This window comes from Scyliorhinus canicula, chromosome 16 (assembly GCF_902713615.1).
Source record: "Scyliorhinus canicula chromosome 16, sScyCan1.1, whole genome shotgun sequence".
Classification (NCBI taxonomy): Eukaryota; Metazoa; Chordata; class Chondrichthyes; order Carcharhiniformes; family Scyliorhinidae; genus Scyliorhinus; species Scyliorhinus canicula.
In genome coordinates, this window is record NC_052161.1 from 129,688,201 (window position 1) to 129,708,285 (window position 20,085).

General features: G+C 47.9%; 1 protein-coding gene across 1 annotated transcript in view; it reads right to left on the reverse strand.

Moving 5' to 3' along the window:
• Positions 1-380: 380 nt before the first annotated feature.
• prdm16 (PR domain containing 16) overlaps positions 381-20,085 on the reverse strand; it is a 1,033,598-nt gene continuing 1,013,893 nt past the window's right edge. Inside the window, exons 17-19 of the mRNA XM_038773645.1 lie at positions 11,161-11,403; positions 7,958-8,138; positions 381-628 (exon numbers count right to left, since the gene is read on the reverse strand). Coding sequence (XP_038629573.1) covers positions 494-628; positions 7,958-8,138; positions 11,161-11,403 — 559 coding nt within the window. The 3' untranslated portion in view covers positions 381-493. The remainder of the gene's footprint in view (positions 629-7,957; positions 8,139-11,160; positions 11,404-20,085) is intronic.

Here is a 20,085-nt window from a genome sequence, read left to right on the forward strand (position 1 = left end):
TATTTACAGATTCATTATTGCAGAATTGACTCTCCTGCTTATTTCTACAAATAATTTAAATTATAATAGAATACAATGATGTAAAGTAAGATGCGATATGGATGATCAAGCAAGGATACCTTTTTCAAGGGACGCACATCCTTCTTCCCACAGCTTGACTGGCCCCTGTGTATTAATATTTTTATTTCCTTTTTTTAAGCTGCAGCCCCAATTATATATTTGTGCAAAAAAAACTATATAACAGGAATAAATATCTTGTGGAATTTAAGGTCGGCAACATAATTCAGTTTCGACCGAAGGAATGAAAGTGTTGTAAGGCCTCTTTAGCTGGGCAGGTGGGTGAGGTGGGGTGGGGGGGGGGGGGGGGTCCAGTTCTCAGCAGCCATGCCCTTGGTGCCAGCATCCAGTGCCCCCAACCCCACCACACCCCTGCCCTTCGCATCTACGTCAGGCCCACATCTTGCTTTGCTGATGCTCTCTCTCTCTCTCTCTCTCATACGTGGTTGATTGGATGAAAGGTCCCCGATTCCGGTGTCGCTCCTGCTATGTTCAGCCAAGCATCCAGAGAGTTCTGGGACGATGGATGGAGGGAAGCGTTCTCAGAGAATGAAAGCATCATGGCATAAGTCTGCAGTGTTCCATTTGAGGGAGGGTGGCACGGAGGAAGGAAAATAAAAAAAAATGGCATTAATACACATCCTTCTAAATGAGAAGATTAATACAAAGTAATTTTAAGCTCAGAGAGCGGGGAAGGCATGCCAGGCTTAATGACCTCCTTCTGTGCTGTATTATTCTGTGATTCAATGAATTTTGAAGGGAATTATCCTGATCACCGTCTGTGGAAGATCCATGGAGATGCCAGAGAAAGGAAGGAAACACCAGGGGTGATATTCTCCGACCCCCCTGCCGGGTTGGAGAATCGTGTCAATCCTGCCCCCGCCGTGTCCCGAAGTCTCCAGCACCGGAGATTCGGCGGGGGCGGGAATCGCGCCGCGCCGCCCCCCCCCCCCCCCCCCCCGGCGGTTCTCCGGCCCGCGATGGCCCGAAGTCCCGCCGCTGTCATGCTGGTCCCGCCGGCGTGGATCAAACCACCGACATTACCGGTGGGACCAGGCGGCGCCGGCGGGCTCCAGGGTCCTGGGGGGGGGGGGCGCAGGGCAATCTGGCCCAGGGGGGTGCCCCCACGGTGGCCTGGCCCGCGATCGGGGCCCACCAATCGGCGGGCAGGCCTGTGCAGTGGGGGCACTCTTTTCCTTCCACCTTCGCTATGGTCTTCACGATGGCGCACTGTGGGAGGAAACCAGAGCACCCGGAAGAAACCCATGCAGACACAGGAAGAAGGTGCAAACTCCACACAGTCACCTGAGGTCGTAATTGAACCCGGGTCCATGGCGCTGTGAGGCAGCAGTGCTAACCACTGTGCCACCATGCTGAGATGAACTACTTCAATGCACACCAGGGTTGAACTAGGACTGTGTTTAGGAGGAACTTCTTCACCCAAAGGGTTGTGAATCTATGGAATTCCTTGCCCAGTGAAGCAGTTGAGGCTCCTTCATTACATGTTTTTAAGGTAAAGATCGATAGTTTTTTGAAGAATAAAGGGATTAAGGGTTATGGTGTTCGGGCCGGAAAGTGGAGCTGAGTCCACAAAAGATCAGCCATGATCTAATTGAATGGCGGAGCAGGCTCGAGGGGCCAGATGGCCTACTCCTGCTCCTAGTTCTTATGTTCTTATGTTCTCATGTTCTTATGAACCCTTGGATCTTCCTGCTTATTATTACATTGGATGATGTAACCATTCACTTAACCATTCAATTGAAGATTATAAACTTAAACACCACCATTTGGACTCAAGGGGCCTAATATGAACACTGTGGAGATGAATGAGTTTTGAGTCAGTTAAAAAGTTAAAATCTCACACACTTTCTAATTGAACATGAGGAGGAAGGGAAGTTCTTGGTCCGCAAATATTCAAATACTCAGCTGGATGGCCATGAATGGAGGGGCAACTGAGCGTTTGTCAGTCGCTTTCTATATCCAGTAAACCAAACCCCACCTCAATCACGACAGAACAGTTAGGATTTGCAGTATTCAATATCACAAACATTTGTTCCAAAACCATTTCACAGATGGAGCAACACTGGGAACAAACCAACAAAACAATATTTTCATAAAGCATTTTTTGTTTTAAAGCAGCATAGAGATTTTCAGTCAGATTAAGATCAGGAGCTGTATTAGTGAAATGCAGTTAGTCAGAGGCAGGCAAAAGTGTAGACATGCCCTTATCTCATCTCCTTTCCAAAGATGCCATGGTCGAACTCTGAGTCCTGCCAGAGACAAGTCATGGACCGTCAGCACATATGCTGTGGTGGTCAAAGCGTGTGGCCAATGGATAAAGTTTCTTACCCCAGCACGCTTTCAGAAGATGATATTCCTTGAATTAATTGCTATAAGAAGACAAACTTGTATTCTTTTTCGCAAGCTAAGTTAAAAGGTTTTACAGTTTAAAAACTGTGTGTTGTACTCCTCTGTCACAGTGTGTGTTGTGTTCCTCTGTCACAGTGTGTGTTGTACTCCTCTGTCACAGTGTGTGTTGTGTTCCTCTGTCACAGTGTGTGTTGTGTTCCTCTGTCACAGTGTGTGTTGTACTCCTCTGTCACAGTGTGTGCTGTACTCCTCTGTCACAGTGTGTACTGTACTCCTCTGCCACAGTTTGTGTTGTACTCCTCTGTCACAGTGTGTGTTGTGTTCCTCTGCCACAGTTTGTGTTGTACTCCTCTGTCACAGTGTGTGTTGTGTTCCTCTGTCACCGTGTGTGTTGTGTTCCTCTGTCACAGTGTGTGTTGTACTCCTCTGTCACAGTTTGTGTTGTGTTCCTCTGTCACAGTGTGTGTTGTACTCCTCTGTCACAGTGTGTGCTGTACTCCTCTGTCACAGTTTGTGTTGTGTTCCTCTGTCACAGTGTGTGTTGTGTTCCTCTGTCACAGTGTGTGTTGTACTCCTCTGTCACAGTGTGTGCTGTACTCCTCTGTCACAGTGTGTACTGTACTCCTCTGCCACAGTTTGTGTTGTAATCCTCTGTCACAGTGTGTGTTGTACTCCTCTGCCACAGTTTGTGTTGTGTTCCTCTGTCACAGTGTGTGCTGTACTCCTCTGTCACAGTGTGTGTTGTACTCCTCTGTCACAGTGTGTGCTGTACTCCTCTGTCACAGTGTGTGTTGTACTCCTCGGTCACAGTTTGTGTTGTGTTCCTCTGTCACAGTGTGTGCTGTACTCCTCTGTCACAGTGTGTGTTGTACTCCTCTGTCACAGTGTGTGTTGTACTCCTCTGTCACAGTGTCTGTTGTGTTCCTCTGTCACAGTGTGTGTTGTGTTCCTCTGTCACAGTGTGTGTTGTGTTCCTCTGTCACAGTGTGTGCTATACTCCTCTGTCACAGTGTGTGTTGTACTCCTCTGTCACAGTGTGTGCTGTACTCCTCTGTCACAGTGTGTGCTGTACTCCTCTGTCACAGTTTGTGTTGTGTTCCTCTGTCACAGTGTGTGTTGTGTTCCTCTGTCACAGTTTGTGTTGTGTTCCTCTGTCACAGTGTGTGTTGTGTTCCTCTGTCACAGTGTGTGTTGTGTTCCTCTGTCACAGTGTGTGTTGTACTCCTCTGTCACAGTGTGTGCTGTACTCCTCTGTCACAGTGTGTGCTGTACTCCTCTGCCACAGTGTGTGCTGTACTCCTCTGTCACAGTGTGTGCTGTACTCCTCTGTCACAGTGTGTGCTGTACTCCTCTGTCACAGTGTGTGTTGTACTCCTCTGTTACATTGTGTGTTGTACTCCTCTGTCACATTGTGTGTTGTACTCCTCTGTTACATTGTGTGTTGTACTCCTCTGTCACATTGTGTGTTGTACTCCTCTGTCACAGTGTGTGCTGTACTCCTCTGTCACAGTGTGTGCTGTACCCCTCTGTCACAGTGTGCTGTACTCCTCTGTCACAGTGTGTGCTGTACTCCTCTGTCACAGTGTGTGCTGTACTCCTCTGTTACATTGTGTGTTGTACTCCTCTGTCACATTGTGTGTTGTACTCCTCTGTCACAGTGCATGTTGTGTTCCTCTGCCACAGTTTGTGTTGTACTCCTCTGTCACAGTGTGTGCTGTACTCCTCTGTTACATTGTGTGTTGTACTCCTCTGTCACTGTGCATGTTGTAGCCCTCTGTCATAGTGTGTGCTGTACTCCTCTGTCAGTGTGTGTTGTAGCCCTCTGTCACAGAGTGTGTTGTATTCCTCTGTCACAGTGCATGTTGTAGCCCTCTGTCACAGAGTGTGTTGTATTCCTCTGTCACAGTGCATGTTGTAGCCCTCTGTCACAGAGTGTGTTGTATTCCTCTGTCACAGTTTGTGTTGTGTTCCTCTGCCACAGTGCAAGTTGTACTCCTCTGTCACAGTGCATGTTGTACTGTCATAGAGTGTGTTAGACTACTAGGCGACTAGACTAGACGGGATTGAGGTTCATAAGGAGGAGGTGTTAGCAATTCTGCAAAGTGTGAAAATAGTTAAATCCCCTGGGCATGGATGGGATTTATCCTAGGATTCTCTGGGAAGCTAGGGAGGAGATTGCAGAACCTTTGGTTTTGATCTTTATGTTGTCATTGTCTACAGGAATAATGCCAGAAGACTGGAGGATAGCAAATGTTGTCTCCTTGTTCAAGAAGGGGAGTAGAGACAACCCCCGTAACTATAGACCAGTGAGCCTTACTTCTGTTGTGGGCAAAGTTTTGGAAAGGAATATAATAGATAGGATTTATAATCATCTAGAAAGGAATAATTTGATCAGGGATAGTCAACATAGTTTTGTGAAGGGTAGGTCGTGCCTCACAAACCTTATTGAGTTCCTGGAGAAGGTGACCAAACACGTGGACGAGGGTAAAACAGTTGATGTGGTGTATATGGATTTCAGTAAAGCGTTTGATGAGGTTCCCCACGGTAGGCTATTGCAGAAAATATGGAGGCATGGGATTGAGGGTGATTTAGCGGTTTGGATCAGGAATTGGCGAGCTGTAAAAAGACAGAGGGCAGTGGTTGATGGGAAATGTTCAGTCTGGAGTTCAGTTACTAGTGGTGTACCACAAGGATCTGTTTTGAGGCCACTGCTGTTTGTCATTTTTATAAATGACCTGGAGGAGGGCGTAGAAGGATGGGTGAGTAAATTTGCAGATGACACTAAAGTTGGTGGAGTTGTGGACAGTGTGGAAGGATGTTGCAGGTTACAGAGGGACATAGATAAGCTGCAGAGTTGGGCTGAGAGGTGGCAAATGGAGTTTAATGCAAAAAAGTGTGAGGTGATTCATTTTGGAAGGAGTAACAGGAATGCAGAGTACTGGGCTAATGGTAAGATTCTTGGTGACGTGGATGAGCAGAGAGATCTCGGTGTCCATGTACATTGATTCCCTGAAAGTTGCCACCCAGGTTGATAGGGTTGTTAAGAAGGCGTACGGTGTGTTAGCTTTTATTGGTAGAGGGATTCAGTTTCGGAGCCATGAGGTCATGTTGCAGCTGTACAAAACTCTGGTGCGGCCGCATTTGGAGTATTGTGTGCAGTTCTGGTCGCTGCATTATAGGAAGGATGTGGAAGCATTGGAAAGGGTGCAGAGGAGATTTACCAGGATGTTGCCTGGTATGGAGGGAAGATCTTACGAGGAAAGGCTGAGGGACTTGAGGCTGTTTTCGTTAGAGAGAAGGTTAAGAGGTGACTTAATTGAGGCATACAAGATGATCAGAGGATTAGATAGGGTGGACATTGAGAGCCTTTTTCCTCGGATGGTGATGGCTAGTATGAGGGGAAATAGCTTTAAATTGAGGGGCGATAGATATAGGACAGATGTCAGAGGTAGGTTCTTTACTCAGAGAGTAGTAAGGGCGTGGAATGCCCTGCCTGCAACAGTAGTGGACTCGCCAACATTAAGGGCATTTAAGTGGTCATTGGATAAACATGTGGATGATAAGGGAATAGTGTAGATGGGCTTTAGAGTGGTTTCACAGGTCGGCACAACATCAAGGGCCGAAGGGCCTGTACTGTGCTGTAATTTCTATCTATTATTAGCTAATGTCACAAATCACTTTAAATAACAAATATTAATGCTTTTCTTTCTCTTGTGAAAGTTCTCCATTATGCTACTACATTATTCCTTCTTCTTGGATAGTCATAGAATTTACAGTGCAGAAGGAGGCCATTTGGTCCATTGAGTCTGCATCAGCCCTTGGAAAGAGCACCCTACTTAAGCCGACACCTCCACCCTATCCCCATAACCCAGGAACCACCTAAACCTTTTGGACACTAAGAGCAATTTCGCATGACCAATACACCTAACCTGCACATCTTTGGATTGTGGGAGGAAAGTGGAGCATCCGGAGAAAACCCACGCAGACACAGAAGAATGTGCTGACTCCGCACAGACAATCACCCGAGGCCAGAATTTAACTGGGTCCCTGGCACTGTGAGGCAGCAGTGCTAACCACTGTGCCACGGTGCCATGTGGAATTCTTTACCACCATGTGGAATTTTCTACCACACAAGACTGGGGAGACCAAGCCACTAATATATTTAAGAAGGAAACAGATAGATTTCTGGATTCTAAAGGCATCAAGGTGTATGGGGAAGCCAAGAGGAGTGTGGTATTGAGTTAAAGGATCAGCTATGATCATATTGAATGGTGGAGCAAGCTTGGAGCGCTGAATGTCTGCTCCTCCCATTTTCCTATGATTCCATGTTACAGTATATGTTGTACTCCTCTCTACAGTGTGTATTACATTGTTCCATCTCAGTATGTACCGTAATGTTACGTCACAGTGCATGTCGTATTCCTCGGTCACAGTGTCTATTGTACTGTTCCATCATTGTGTCTGTTGTATTTCTTTCACATTGTACAATATACAATTGGGGAGCAGCAATGAGGGCAGCACGGTAGCATAGTGGTTAGCATAAATGCTTCACAGCTCCAGGGTCCCAGGTTCGATTCCCGGCTGGGTCACTGTCTGTGCGGAGTCTGCACGTCCTCCCCGTGTGTGCGTGGGTTTCCTCCGGGTGCTCCGGTTTCCTCCCACAGTCCAAAGATGTGCGGGTTAGGTGGATTGGCCATGCTAAATTGCCCGTAGTGTCCTAAAAAGTAAGGTTGGGGGGGGGGGGGGTTGGGTTACGGGTATAGGGTGGATACGTGGGTTTGAGTAGGGTGATCATTGCTCGGCACAACATCGAGGGCCGGAGGGCCTGTTCTATGTTCTATATAAGGGTAGTTCAAGAGTTCTACAACCATCAGCCCATTTTTTGCAAACCCTTTACTCTAAAAGGAGTCCTGGCCAAACTCTGCAGCTTGGCTGTAGATAATTCCACCTGAGTGGCAAAGACCCACGAGCTGGGATCACTCTGCAATCTCTATCAAATCAGCTGCCTGTTATATATCTGTAAAGGTGCACTTTCAGAGATCCATTAGTGAACACAAAAGGTATTTACTAATAAGAATGGCTGCAGCTTGCTCCCCAAATATCTCTTTACCGAGGAACCTCTCTTACCAAAGGGTGATTCCACACCCTGAGTCCCGATTGGTCACCCAGGCCATGTGAGCCTCACTCTGCTGTGTGGCCCTTAAAGAGACAATCATCACAACTTCTTACCTGACTATCATTTCGATTGAAGTAATTGGAAATTAAAATTGGGAGAGATGCTTAATGGATAGGAATCAATATCGCCCGTTTTACTCTAACAAGCAAAGTCAAAATGATCTCCAGAGTCTCATTTTGACTTTGGCTGCATGATCATAAAACATGTTCATGAAATCAAACTTTTAATCAGTACTGATTCATGTCCAAGTTAAGAAAACAGTATGTGTGCTGTGAAGACTGGGGCTTGTGAAATAAACATAGTAAAACATGTTACGTATCACTAAGAGTATGCTTCTGCTGTAGAGTACCATACCTGAGTTTTAGCCTGCCTGTACAGTGTCTCTTTTATTGCTTCGGAGCCTAAGGAGGAATTAAAGACTGCGGCCTCTTTCACCTCGTACTGCTCCTCTGCTGCCTTACGCAGGTCCAGTCCCTTGGTGAAATTCGCTATCTGGTCGAAGGCCAGCAGCCCAGCTTCATCCTCAGCAATACACCTGTGCCAATGATCAGGGGGAGGGGAAAGGTGACCCCATGTTAGCCCTTCTGACCTTACACAGCTCAGCTAATCAGAGTCAGCACTGCTGGCTCAATCTTTGCATGCACATGCAAGGGTTGCACAGCACAAACCACATACACGGCAGTGACAACACAAGTGAGTGCAGTGAAAGGTGTTACCCAAGCATGATCAGATGGAGGTGTTTACAACGTGATGACACACACAGGTGAAGAAAACACCAAAAGGAGCGTCTTTACTGTTGCTGGTTCATTTTTAATAGTCCAGAGCTTATCCTGGCAAAATCCCATGGAGATTATACAAAAAAAACGTTGTATCTTTGATTCTGAATGGGGTGTGACTTTTATAGAATTTCTATCATTTCTTTAATTGGTCGCAATTCTACAATCAGGTAGGTGTGCAAGGAGTATTTGTTTTCGAGATGTAAATCATAGAATCACTACAGTGCAGAAGGAGGCCATTGGGCCATTAGTCTGCACCAGCCCACCGAAAGGGCACCCCATCTAGACCCACGTTCCCACCCTATTTCTGTAACTCAGTAACCCCACCTACACCTTTGGACACTAAGGGGCAATTTAGCACGGCCAGTCCACCTAACCTGCACATCTTTGGACTGTGGGAGGAAACCGGAGCACCCGGAGGAAACCCATGCAGACACGGGGAGAATGTACAAACTCCACACAGACACCCAAGGTCGGAATCGAACCCTGGTGCTATGAGGCAGCAGTGCTAACCACTGTACCACCATGCTGCCCCTGTGATGTTGGCAATTTTTACCTTTGGCTACCATTTTAACATGTCTATAATAGTACATGAGAAATTATTTGGGTAGTAGGCTTCTACAGATTTAGACTTTCCTATGACTGGGCCCATTGTGTTTCTGGCTAATAGCCTAACTGCACTGTGATCAGCTACACATGTAGTTTAAGTGATTGAAAGTTAATTTTTTAATATATAATACGAGTAACTGTATCCATTGGCTTTTCATTGTATGAGAGTGCCATGTTAAGATCAGGCATCTTTGAAATGAGTGGTGAGGGTTTTGGGTCTGAGGATTCAGAGCAGAATTTAATGCCTGTGATGGGGGCTCTCGCCCACCAGCCGGAAAAGCGGCAGGAACTCCTTGTATCCTGTTAGTGAAGGCCCGCCAGTATTAAGTGGCATCATTCAGTGTGGGGCTGTGACCCCAGGGGTTGAAATCCCACCCCAGAGAATGTCGCCCAATCAGAGGCTGGCAGCTCTCCATTGCCATCAGCACCATCATGAGTGGTGACAGCTGCTGGTATTGCTCCCACCAGAGATCTAGGATCGATGAGGGACCCCAGACCAAAGGTGAGCGGGGGATGGTTTTGGGATGTGGGGTGGGGGCCGCAGGAGAGCAAGGCCTTTAGTGGGCCCTCACTTCCTGAAGCTGGGTCCTTTCATAAGGCAGTGGGTGCATTTGAACAAGGGAGTCCTCTGGACGTACACAAGAAAACTCAACAGGGTGTGCTTTACTGGCTTCTTGTGTGGCAACTCCCCAAAGGTGGGCAGCTAGGAGGTCCCTAATTAGACATTAATTGCTGACTTAAGGGCCTTTATTAACAGGAAGGTAATCGACGAGCCACTCCACCTCAGACTTAATTGGGCAGAGGCAGGAGACGCCAATTCTTGTCGATTAGATGCCCCTCCCACCTCCTCCAAACCTGTCACTGGAATGGCATTAAATTCTGCTCTCTGTATTTGGGACTGAAATAGGCTGTAAAATGTATGTTAGGCCGGATTTTTCACTCCAGTTTCTGATAATGCTATTACAGTGAATGGCAGCTCACATACTGAACACTGCCTGTGTGATTCGGATATAACATGGCAATATGCCAAAAACAAGGTTTATATTTCTTATACAGCAGAGAGCAGATCAAAACTGTTTGGCTAAATTGGATTTCGAGTAGACAATTATCTGAATGAAATACTGCAGAATTCAAAGCCTTATTTTCAGCAAAATTGGGAACATACTGCAAAGGCAATTGTGATTGCATCAGTCTCGCATCACCTCTAGAGTAGCGAATCCCCATGATGCCACTCTTGGTGCTTAATCTTTAAGACAAAGTTGTGACAGGCCAATTTAAATCTGTAGGTTTGATGGCACAAAATGGAGTCCACAGAGGATACAGTTTGTAGATCCAATTTAACTAGAATATGTCACCATTTTGATGTGCTTGGCTTGAAATCTCATGCAAAACCTCTGATGCGCAGAATTTTGATGCGGGTTGATAGAATGGTGCCACTTTTTCGTGTGAGTTTGTGAAGATTGGGGGAAATTTAAGACGGGATTACATAAATGCTGGGAAGTGAAACATTCTTGCCACTTCTGTCATCCTGTGTCAGCGTTAAGTGCTCCCAAGTTAGCACAGTACAGGTCAAAAGCATACCAAAGATGACTACTCCATCACCACCACCATCACTACACCAGCCAGCCCCAACCCAAAATGTGCTTCAATTTGAAGAGTCCAAAGCAGAAAAAAGGGGAATGGGATTTGATTGGATTTACATTTGGATGTGGTACCACTCTGACTTGGTCACACGTTTCCGTAACATCAAGACATGGTTGATATGTTTAACACAGCATATGCCTCACCATGGGTATTAAAAGTACCAGAAATAAAGTTCAGGCAAGCGGTCATTAAAGGCTGATGTCAGTGCTCTGAAGGCCTGTACTGTCCCCTAGAATATTGCATTACCTCAATGGGTTGACCACCGTGCAAATGGGCCGAAAAGCAGTGTGTACCATTTCAAGAGGTTTACAATACCAATGGTGCAATGAATGTGGCCAGTGTTATTTAAGATTCAGGCACTTTTCTTCTTAAGGAAACAGAACCAGCATAGTATGAGACCACTCCATCACCCTGTGGACCTCTCAACCCACGCCTATTAAACCAACCATTCTTGGGGTAGGTAGCATGCTATCAATATGAAGATATGAAGAAGAATATATGAGGAAGATGTAAACGAATTTCACAAACCTGTGGGCCTGCTCATATCCCAGGGTGAGTGCGGCAGGCCGCTCCTCGTCATTTTCTCTGAACTGGGCTCTGGCGTCAAGCTTGGGTGAAATTGGATCTTCCTGGGATTTTTCCGTCATGCTCTCGTCCTCCTCTTCATCTTCTTCCTCTAGTTCCTCCTCTTCATCCTCATCATCCGCCTCTTCTGCTTTCTGATTAGTCAGTGGATGATCGGGCTCCTGGTGGCCACTTTGTACCTCGTGCCTGAAATTGGAATACAGCAAATAAAAAAATGGTTCAAGGGATTGGACAGGAGTCGATGGAATTATCCTATTCCATAATTTACTTCCTGATCAGTGTGCACAGGATCACTGGTGGTGAAATCTGGAAAGGTTAACAGAATCTGTGTCTCTCTGCTTCAGGGGAAAATTGGGTCATTTAATAGGTTAACATGCCAGCATTTTATTTCTGAAATCTGCACTCCAATGCAGTCCAGGCTGATAGGATGATGATTGTCTCCCTCTGGTGGTTGCAAGGCTCCTATCTCAAATATGTGGGAGATATCCCAGTTACTAGAAAGCAGAACGAAACACTCAAGACAGCAGTTGCTGGTAATGGTTCTGCTGTTGCCATTTGCAACTCCTTAGCTGCCACCTGACCTGCTGAGTTCTTCTTTTTATTTTAGATATCCAGCATCTGCAATATTTTACTTGTTTGGCACAGAATTATCAATCTCAGCTAGAGATGCCACCGGTGTGGTTTGGGTGGAAAATTGACATATTAGTGTGGTAAGGGATACTCCTTTGATGTTGGGTCTAAGGCACAGTATTGGGTCAGGGCTGAGGGCTTTGATCCTCTGTTTACTATGCCATACCTGAGATGGGAATATTTGACTTCCTAAATAAGGGAAAAAAATTTCCCCCCAACACAAATTTCGCTCCTCCTGTCTAACCAAAAGAATTCATCAAAAATAAATAAACAATTCCAGCACTGCGGGATTTCCCACCATGAAGATTATCAAGCTAAATACCAGACTTTTCCCTTTGCCCCCAGTTATCCTCCTAATCCTAAGGATCTGCCTAACATTGGAAGCTAATAGCTTTCTCGTACCTCACCCAAGCGGCCACCTTCTTATGTGACCTGGATAGCTATTGGTAAGCTATTCAATCATGGATTGTCATCACCACCAAGTCAAATCTGATCACCAATCAAGCACAATTTTCAATTGAGGGTATTGGATAATGACCAGAAGTGGGAACTCTGTTTCAGCTTCCTAATCCAGGGAATGCTGAGGGCAATTGAAGTATTTCCAGTTTATCATAGATCAGGACGAATGCCTATGTCCAGTCCATCCAGCTTATAGCTATATAGCAATGTAGCAATATAACTTGGCAAAGCATTTACCAACAGAACAATGCTACCTGTCCACCATCTACAAAGCATGTGACATAAGTGTGATGGAAGACTCCACACTGTCCTGGATGAGTGCAGTCGCAACACTCAAGAAGCTCAACACAATCCAGGATAAAGCAATCTGCTTAATTGGCAGCCCATGCACTACCTTAGACCTCTGCTCCCCTTACCACTGATGCACTTTGGCTGCAATGTGTATTATCTTCAGAATGCACTGCAGCAACTTGCCACGACTTCTTCGACAGCACCTCCCAAATTCACAATCCCCACCATCTAGAAGGACAAGGGAAGTAGGTGCATAGGAACACCATCATTTGCAGGTTCCCTTCCAAGTCACACATCTTCCCAATTTGGATATGTATCACAGTTTTTCATTGTTGCTGGGTCAAGATTCTGGAACTCCCGACCTAAAAGCGTTGCAGAAGTACCTTCCCCACAAGGACTGCAGCAGACCAAGAGAAAGAGGAGGCTCACTGTCACCCTCTCTTGAGCAACTAGGATGGGCAATAAATGCTGACTTTACCAGTGACACACAAATCATAAAGATGAATGAATAAAAAAAGTCCATCTCGACTGATCAAGCTATCTTTGGGGTAGAGTAGGGAGCAATAAACAGATGGAACAGATTGATAATTGGACTATTGTTGAGGTAGGCTGATGGTTGAACTATCGTTGAGATGCAGAGGGAAGCAGTGAATAAATGGCTGATGTTTAACGCACGGTGGGTTAGAGAGGGGGCCAGTAAACAAGAAGAAGCAGTGTTTCATGCTGATTTGGGCTTTCTCATGGATCAGCTTTTCACTCGCCTACTTCATTGGGATGTGGTTGGGTCTCTTTCTAACCCTGCTGAGTAAACAATAAATATTCAGTCAAACCACAAGCAACTTGTGCTTGGAGCGCTAACTGGTATCTTTCACTTGGGTGATATTTTAAATGATTGAATCCAGTCTAAGGAGCAGGGTTGTATCCCAGCTGCTTGGGCAGCAAGAGTATGTGCAGAGAAAAAAAGGTATATTGTAGTTAGAACTGACTGCAGCCAATGCTCATTCCAGATGAGTGGTTAGACAAGGCAGGAGTTTCTTTATTTGGGCTATATCGACTGGCAAAAGCCACTCAAACATTTTGCTGCATTGCTCTTTCCCACTATTCCCCCAAATCCCTGTAGAGTTCAGCGATTTATGAGTAGGCCTTTATTCACACTTGGCAATCTTACACCTAGTTTTAAATGACTTGATTGCAAAAGGAAAAGCTATCTCGGCAGCCTCTCTCAAGCGTGGTGAACAACCACCTAATCCAATACGGGCATAACCCTTCCAACTTCGCTGGTGTCCTTTCCAATATAACCAACACCCAAGGGTTAGACTACCTTCTGGGGTCATGTTTCAAGTTGTTCAATGTACACTCATGCTACTGAACAACATTTACAGTGGATTCAATTACTTCTCAAAAAAAAACCCTACATCTGTGTGACTATTTGAGGCAAATCTTAATCTTGTCATTTACCAAATCTCCCCATTTGGAGCAGACCTCAGCACTGGTGTCAGAATGAGCCAGAAATAAGTTATAATTGGCAACTTAAGATTCCAGCTGAACTATCATAAAGCGCGAGCTCCGGAACAAAGCTTACAGAGTAGAAATTCAACAGATCCAGCTTCCAGACATTGAAAGCACCAATCCCGGCTTCCCCCTGCGTCCTAATCAAATAGCCTGAAATTGGTTTCTCATTGTGGGCTATTTTGCTTCCACAGGCAGGTTGTCCTCCTACAGATTTGAATTTTAAGCTGAATGGACAAGTGCCCTTGGTGGGTATGGAGGGAGAGCAGCTATCAGGGGCCAGCTCAAATTAGAAACGCTAAAGAGATAAAAAGGTATCTGGCCCTTCTGCCTCCACACCAACATTTTTTTTTCAAACATTATCTTTTTGTTGGTGGGATCTTGCTCAGCCATATGCTTGGCAGCAGAAATTGATCACAGCAGCTCAATTTCCCAGAGAGCTTTTAAAACAGGTGCTGTAACCCTACAGGAGGCCCAGGGATCTGCCACATCAGATCTACCCAGCTGAGGGGCGGGACTGACCCCACTGTTCCTAAGACTGCTGGGATATAAATACCTCGACCTATGTGTGGGCCGGGCGCAGGAGACCCTTTGGGGAGTAGGAGGAATGCACAGTAGCCTGAATAAAACTGAATTTTTCTACAAGCATCGCTTTTGAGTGGTCGCTTGCCTGAGACTTTACACTGGCGACGAGGGTTAAGTGGAGCGGCAGGAAGCCTCATTTACTCCAGACCAGGCCCACCTCGAATAGGCCTCAGGAGGTCTCCACACAGGTGGCAGAGATGCTTTTGAGGCATTTGACATTGAGACTAGGGATTGGACCCAGTACATAGGACGAATGAACTATTTTTTTCGGCTGACCAACATAGTCGAGGATGACAGACGGATGGTAATCCTCCTTGTGGTTTACGGTGCGGACATGTACAGCATTATCAAAAATGTAATTATTCCTGACTCACCCGACAGCCCCCAGTTCGCGAAGCTTGTTACGCTGGTCAGCGACCATATTGACCCGAAACTGCCACATATTGTTCGCTGTTTCCGTTTCCACACGGCATCTCAACGCCAGGTCAAACCTATAATGGAATTCCTGGGATGGTTGCGCAAAGTCGCCGGGTTCTGCGGGTTCAGGCCGGTGTTATCAGAGGCGTTCTGAGACCAGTTGGTTTGTGGAATCAGAGATGGGACGACCCAAGAATGTTATTGAGTGAAACTGATCTGGGCCTGGAAGAGCAAACCAAGGATCTGGGCCTGGTACCCCGGCAGGGTGCAGAATGCAGTGTCCAGGTGCTCCAAGGGATGGCTGACCTGAACCTTGGATGCCTGGCAGGGTGCAGAGCGCCCCTCTCCCGGGCAGAAATTTCAGACTCCCGCCATTGGGGGCGCATTCCAGGGGACCAGGACTGGCGGCACCAATTCCCCACCAATGGACGCCGTGCACCCCGTACACCGGAAATTCCTGACGAGCGGAATGATTGCACTGGCAGCAGAGGGAGGCGATGGGATATGCACGAGTATGAAACCTCATCCACTCCCCCACCGATGGCTGCCCCAGAACACGGACGGATTTCGTCGACGATGAGCCGGAGGAGGCCCACCGCCTTTACAACATTTAGGCACCATGGGTGCCGCCTATCCAGGTCACAGTCCGGATCAACGATTTCCCGAAAGTGGTAGTATGACTAGGGGTATTACGGTACCTGGAAGTGTGAGCTGCCATTGGTGCAGAGGACTCGCTGCCCATTGGCCCGGGTACGTCATGTGCCTCTCAGCCGATTGGCTGAGAGGTAGGTAGCTCCGCCTACAAGGCAGGGTATAAGAACCCGTGCTTCCCGGCAGTCGGCCTTTCTTCTGTACGCCTGCGGCCGGGTACACTTCTTGTGTATTAAAGCCTATCGTTCAGACTTCATCTACGTTTCGTGTCCATTGATTGCGCATCACCGATTAAGATGGAACTTGATACCGGAGCCGGGGCCACAGTCTCTGTGATCAGCCGCCACATGTATGACAAAATTCGCTCTGGGATTCACGCCTTTGTGTTGAAAGATACCGACGCCCAGCTGGTGACGTATGCGGGGAACCATTGGAGATCGCGGGCACCTGGAAAGTTCCTGTGGAATATTGGTCCAAGTCGGCGAATCTAGCACTGGTGGTGGTGAAAGGTTCCTGCCCAAATTTGATGGGCATGACTGGCTAAAATGCCTCCATTTGGACTGGCAGCGAGTATGCCAAATGTACCCCAAAGGACCAGACGCTGTGCTGGCACGTATCCCAAGGGTGTTCTGGGAGGGCCTCGGTACCATCCAGAGGCCCCCGCCAGGATATCAGTGGACCCAGAGGCCCAACCATGCTATTTCGCGGCCCAAACCATTCTTTAAGCTTTGAAACCGAAGGCTGATGCTGAACTGGACCGCTTGGAGAAGCTGGGAGTCATCCGCCGGTACAGTTTGCAGATTGAGCCGTGCCGGTCATGAAGCCTGACCAGTCCATAAGCCTATGCGGGGATTAAAAAATGACAATCAACCGAGTGTCCCTTCTGGATCATTCCCCAATGCCAAAGATTGAAGACCTATATGCGAGGCTCGGTGGTGGAAAGACTTTTACCAAGCTCGACATGAGCCCTGCCTATCGCCAGTTGGTTTTGGACCCATCCTCTCGAAAAGACGTGATCACGAACACACAAAGGGGGTTGTATAAATATACCAGGCTGCCATTTGGGATCTCGTTGGCATGTGCCATATTCCAGAGGGTGATGGAAAATATCCTCCGAGGGTTGCCGCAGGTGGCAGTTTACCTGGACGATGTGTTGATCACTGGTTCCTCTGACCAAAAACAACCGAAACACCCAGAGGACATGCTGCGTAGGTTCAAGGTGGCCGGGGTCCGACAGCGGCGCGGAAAGTGTGTGTTCCATGCAACGGAAGTGGTCTATTTGGGGTACAGGGCTGACAGGCATGGACTAGACCCAGTAGACAATAAGGTTCAGACCATCCAGCAGGCACCTGGACCGCAGGAACCCACGGAACTCTGTTAATTTTTGGACCTGGTCAACGATTACAAGAAGTTCATCCCGAGGTTGGTGACGGTTTTGGCCCTGCTGCACATGTTGCAAAAGAAGGGCCAGTGGTGGATTTGGGACTCGCCGCAGCAGGGAGCGTTTGATAAAGTAAAGCAGTGACTGTAGTCTTCCCACTTGCTGACTCACTTCGACCAACCAAAGCCCTTCTTGCTCACACGTGACGAATCAGGTCGTTCTGGCACCCAAGATGGACGATGGTACCGAGCGGCCCACTGCATTCGCTTGGCGCACCTCGCCACGGTGGCTGGGCAAAATTACACCCAAATAAAAAAGGAAGGGCTGGCATTGGAGTTCGATGTTAGACATCAATATGTCTATGGCCATGCATTCACGGCTTATACCGACCATAAACCACTTTTGGGGTTATTCAATGAGGACAAGGCAATTGCCCCAGTGCTGTCTGTGCGCAGTCAGCATTGGGCTCTCCTTCTGGTGGCGTATGAGTACATTTTAGAACATCGCGCAGGGCAAAGATTCCCCACGCAGATGTCCTCAGCCGCCTCAGCGAAATTGGATGAGGAAGTTGCCATCTTGCATTTTATGAACTCAGCGCCGGTAATGACGGCCCAAGTAAAGGCTTGGACACAGACAGACCTGCTGCTGGCCAGGCTCCGCCACATTGTGCTGTATGAGGTCCAGCACCATGCCCTCTCAGAGGAACTGAGGGCTTTTACCATGTAAGTGGAGGAACCCAGAGTGGTGGACGGGATCCGGCTGTGGGGTTCCCGGGTGGTGATCCCCGAACACGGCCGGAAGGCACTATTGCAGGACCTCCATATTAGAGACCCAGTGTCTCCAAACTTAAAATGTTGGTCTGGAGCTTCATGTGGTGGCCCGTCATCGACATGGAGATCGAGAAGTTAGCGAAACAGCATATCCGGCGCCAGGAGCACCAGGCGCTCCCTTGGTAGCTCCAATTCACCCATGGGAATGACCGGGAAGCCATGGTCCCACCTCCATGGGGATTTTGTGGGGCCTTTCCAGGGGCCAATGTATCTACTGATAGTAGACGCACACTCTAAATGGATGGATGTACACCAGATGACAATGACTACATTGTGTGCCACCACCGACTGGCTCCGGCAGGTTTTTTGCGTTCACAGACTCACGGAGGTACTCGTGTCGGACAATCGTACGTTAACAAGTTCGAGGTTTGCCGATTTTTTGAAGCAAAATGGAGTCTGTCATGTCCACTCCGTGCCTTATCACCCAACCTTGAATGGGTTGGCAGAACGTGCCGTACAGACGTTCAAACTGGCGATGAGAAAACAAACCATGGGCTCCCTAGAAACCCATCTCACCCGCTTTCTGATCTATACAGGACCATGCCGCAAACTGCCACTGGGGTGACGACTGCGGAGTTTTTGATGGGTCGCCGCTTGTGCACGTGGTTGAGCCTCGTTTCGCTGGATATAGAGGATAGGATCCGTGACCAGCAGGAATGGCCTGGAGCGCAGCGAGCCAGGCCAATGAGAGACTTCACCACTGGTGACTCCTTCTACGTCTGAAATTTTAATGACGGAGCATTATGGATTCCTGGGACAGTCATAAAGAGCACCGGACCAGTCTCGTATATGGTGCAGGTGCAAGGCAAGGACTCGAATTGGCACGTGGACCATCTCCGGAGCTGGGTTGAATAGGTACCCGAGGACCCATCACGGATCCTGAGCCCAGAGGTGTCCCTCCCTCTGGGGCAGTTGTTGGTGGTACCCAGTGAGGTGGCTGGATCCGGTCACACGGAAATGTGGGAGATCGACCAGGCTGACCAGGAGTCAGACATAGAGATTTGCCAACGGCCATCGATACAGGTCCAGTGGTAACTGCCGAGTAACAGGCAGCAGAACCTCCCAGATGATCAACCAGGGAGCGACGTTCCCCAGTCCAGTACATCCCTCTGGCCCAGAGTGGCAGGTGTTGGACAATCAGCATTTGGCGAAGAGGGCAAAGGATTTCCCCCCTTCCGTCAACATGGGTGACGTATCGGACTTGGGTGGGGGGGGGAGGGGGGGGGGGCAGGGGTGGAGGGCAGGCATGGGGTGGGGTTGGGGTGTTATAACCATGCAGGAGGTCCGGGGATCTGCAACATCAGAGTCCCTGTTGTCTCACCTGAATACGATCTACCCAGATGAGGGGGCAGAGTTAACCCCACTGTTCCCAGCACTGCAGGGATATAAATACCCCGGCCCAGGTGTGGGCTGGGCGTGGTCGTTTGCCTGAGACTTTACAGCAGGTCTCAGGACCATCATTGACAAATAGAAAGGGGCCTAATACACGTTTTAGGTGACTACCCTGGATGGCTAAAAAATGCCTGATTCACTGTCAGGTCGGACGAACCAGACATTGTTGGGGGCCGAATGGTTCCTGAATTCCAATATCTGGTTTAGATCTCTAATTTCTAGGTCAGCAGTTCCCAAAACATGCAATGGAAACAGTAGCATTTTTGCCTGATCAGTCTATAGGCCAATTCAATTGTCACAGGCACCCCCCCCCCCCCACCCTATAGGCCAATTCAATTGTCACAGGCACCCCCCCCCCATAGGCCAATTCAATTGTCACAGGCACACACACACCCCCCCCCCCCCCCCCCCCCCACCGACATGTTAAAACCCCCGCCGTTTTTTGTGTAATGTGATTTGCAACTTTACCTAAAAAGTACAAGAAAGTTATGTGGCCTTTTCTGAATGGTTGGGCATGTGTAATGCCTGCTTGCCACCACATTCCCACTGAACTGCAGCCCCTGCATCTTTCAGAGGCTGCTTGATGTACCAGAATGTTTCACAAAATGGAAATGCAAACATAATCGAGGCAGTGGTGCATTGAAGCAGTGTAATCCTAAAATCAATGATTAATAAACCAACCCCCAACTGCAGATAAAGCTCGTGTCACGCAAGGTTCAATTT